General features: G+C 50.0%; 2 protein-coding genes across 2 annotated transcripts; both read right to left on the reverse strand.

Moving 5' to 3' along the window:
• Positions 1-27: 27 nt before the first annotated feature.
• Positions 28-996, reverse strand: PPTG_19719 (hypothetical protein; the record flags this gene model as incomplete). The annotated part of the gene is made up of 1 exon (XM_008918227.1): positions 28-996. The coding sequence occupies one exon, from the start codon at positions 994-996 to the stop codon at positions 28-30; it is 969 nt and encodes a 322-aa protein (XP_008916475.1).
• Positions 997-1,548: 552 nt separating this feature from the next.
• PPTG_19720 (hypothetical protein) lies at positions 1,549-2,384 on the reverse strand. The gene has a single exon (XM_008918228.1). The coding sequence runs from the start codon at positions 2,318-2,320 to the stop codon at positions 1,634-1,636; it is 687 nt and encodes a 228-aa protein (XP_008916476.1). The 5' UTR covers positions 2,321-2,384; the 3' UTR covers positions 1,549-1,633.
• Positions 2,385-2,795: the final 411 nt, after the last annotated feature.

The raw sequence follows: 2,795 nt of genomic DNA on the forward strand, positions 1-2,795 counted from the left end.
GATATGCCTGAGCTATGCAGTGTTCACTTAGTACGTCGGCAGACATTGCGAGAAGCTGGCGCTGATATACTTGCACACGGCTCCAGGAGCACAGAACGTCTGACCGTCGTAGTTACCACCACCACATTGGCCGTAGAAGGGGACAGGATCATTACTCGGCCACTCCTTGCAACGGTACGTGTTGCTGCCTTGGACCTCTTGGCATCGGTATCCCTTCTCGCACGTGAGCATGGTATACGCATTCGTGTCCACACTCTTGGGCATGTAAGGCATGTAGTCGAAGCCAAATCCACCGCAGTCCTCGTAGCCAGGGACAAGTTTGACCTGACCAGAAATCGGAACGGGTCTTCCTTTGGCTGTCGGAGCTGGGGTGCCAGAGTTTGCCATCGTCGGCTTTAGGGTCGGCGCATCGGTGGTAATACTAGTGTCACCAACTGTACTATCATCTCCTACATCGGCAGCACTGCTAGCACTTGAGTCGGGTAGCGCACTACCATCGCCAATGACAGCTGGTGTTGCCGTGGTGGCGGTAGGGCTTGTGGTATCAACGTCAACACTAGCACTGTCGTCCACCGATGAGATGGTACTTGAGTCGCTTTGAAAGCTTCCAGCGTCGACAGAAGGAGTAGCTGTGGTGACGGACGGGCTAATGGTGTCTGTGTCAACACTGGAACTGCTGTCATCGCTAACATCGGCAAAATCACTAGAACTTGAGTCGGTTCGAGCGCTTCCATCATCAACGGCGGGGGTAGCTGTGGTGGCCGTAGGGCTTGTGGTGGTGTCAATGTCAGTACTGGCGCTGTTGTCATAGACCGGAGTAACGGTTGTAGCAACGCTGCCACTGGCATCGTTTGATTTGCTTTCGTCGCCAACCACAACGTCAATACTACCGCTAGTGTTGTTCGACGAGCTCCCGGCATTTGCAGCTTCAGTGAGTATGGAGTTTCCCATGATAGCGCAAGCTGCAATGACGAGGACGAAGCTGATCTTGACCATGGTTGACTCGGAAAAGATTGTCGATGAAGACTACGCAGGACTGGAGTGAAAGCAAAAGTGAAGCGAAAGAGTTGGGCACGGGATATTCATAGAGCCGTAGGTGGCAGCTAGAGTCTACTACATTTAGAATCATGGCCACAGATCCTGATCAGGGGTGCGACGTTGCTTTTGCAAGTTGTGCTATTATAGTTTCTTCAATTTTCCAGAGAAAACTGAAACTCCTCATGATAGTCTCGATGATGCTTGTTTTTTTTTACGGTTCTAAAGACTTCGATCGGCTGGAAACTTGGATTCGAATTGTATTCAATCTTAGATGCTTGTTCGTGGGTGCATTTTCTTTTTGTGTACTCAATGAGTACTACTCATTACGTATTTGTAATATGCAAATCATTTCGGGAAACATCCATGTCATTTACAGCCATCATTTAACAATCCCTTTCGTTTTTCCTGAATGGGCCGATTCGTTATCGCTGTGGAGAGCTCACAGTATCCGGATACTATGATATGTGAAGACTACGATGCTAAAATAGCCAAAGAATGTTCGAGTTGCACGCAAAGTACTTTGATCTGTTTAAGCTGTATTTAATTGTATTATGCTTATTGCTAGCACCGACATTCGATCCCGGACTACTAGAGCTTATGCGCTTCCGCTCTCACTGCTTTCAACACTGTCAACCTCAGCAAGGAAGCGCTCATCATCGCTATCGCTGCTGCTCTCGTCGTCGGAGGCACTGTCACTGCTGTCAACCTCCTCTAGGAAACGTTCGCCGTCCGTACTGGTGGCGGTGTCGGCACTCTCGCTGCCAGCTACTTCCTCCAGGAATCTTTCACCGTCGACGCTGTCACTGCCCTCATCATCGACAGAACCCCCACTGCTGTCAACTTCCAGGAGGAACCGGTTACCGTCGACACTCTCGCTACCCTCAGTACTATCGCTCCCTTCCATTTCAGCCAAGAACCGCTCACCGGCAAAGCCCTCGCTGCCTTCATCATCAGCGGCACTCTCGCTACTGTCGACCTCCTGCAGGAAACGCTCGCTGTCGCTTCCTTCATCGTCGACAGTACTGTCACTTCCTTCGACAATCTCGAGTAGGAAGCGGTCTCCTGCCAAACTCTCACTGCCTTCGGCATCCGATCCCTCGCTGCCCTCCATCTCGAACAAGAAGCGCTCACCGTCGGCACTGTCGCTGGTACTGGCATCGTAGCTGGACAGGAAACGCTCAGTAGTGTCGGGGTTACGGAGACTGGCAGCATTGACATCGTTGAAGGTGGTTAGCGCCACGGCGACGGCGGCGAAGCTGAGGATGACGTTCAACTTGGTCATTGTCCTTGTTAGTGTCGTGTATGTCGATGACTTCAAAGGTAGGTCGGAGATGCTCCCAGGCCGTAGAAAAAATGAAAGTGGTCGGTATGAAAACTTCTGCTTGGGGTGTCTTGGATGAGCACTCTGTTCCGATACAGCTCTGGTCATTGCTTGATCGCAAAAATTATTATTGGTATTCTCGAATGTGTATTTCTGCTCGGAGACGTTGAGAAACGGAGAATGAGATGCTGTACAAAGAGACGTTGGCCGAGTTTTTAATGTGGAATCAGTCTCTATCGGTGCTGCAAAAATTCCATGCCACAAATAGAGATAAAAACTGCGGATTCTTGCCCGAAGGCAGAACACCATAGGTTGGTAACGTCGGCGGGTGATATGGTTAAGCACTGCACCGCTCACTCATCTTAGACGGTGCTATGTTTGGATGTGGACAGTATTTTACGTCTGGATGAACCACATAAAAACTAAAAAAAAAAAA

The sequence above is a fragment of the Phytophthora parasitica genome (genome assembly GCF_000247585.1).
Source record: "Phytophthora parasitica INRA-310 unplaced genomic scaffold supercont2.160, whole genome shotgun sequence".
Classification (NCBI taxonomy): domain Eukaryota; phylum Oomycota; class Peronosporomycetes; order Peronosporales; family Peronosporaceae; genus Phytophthora; species Phytophthora nicotianae.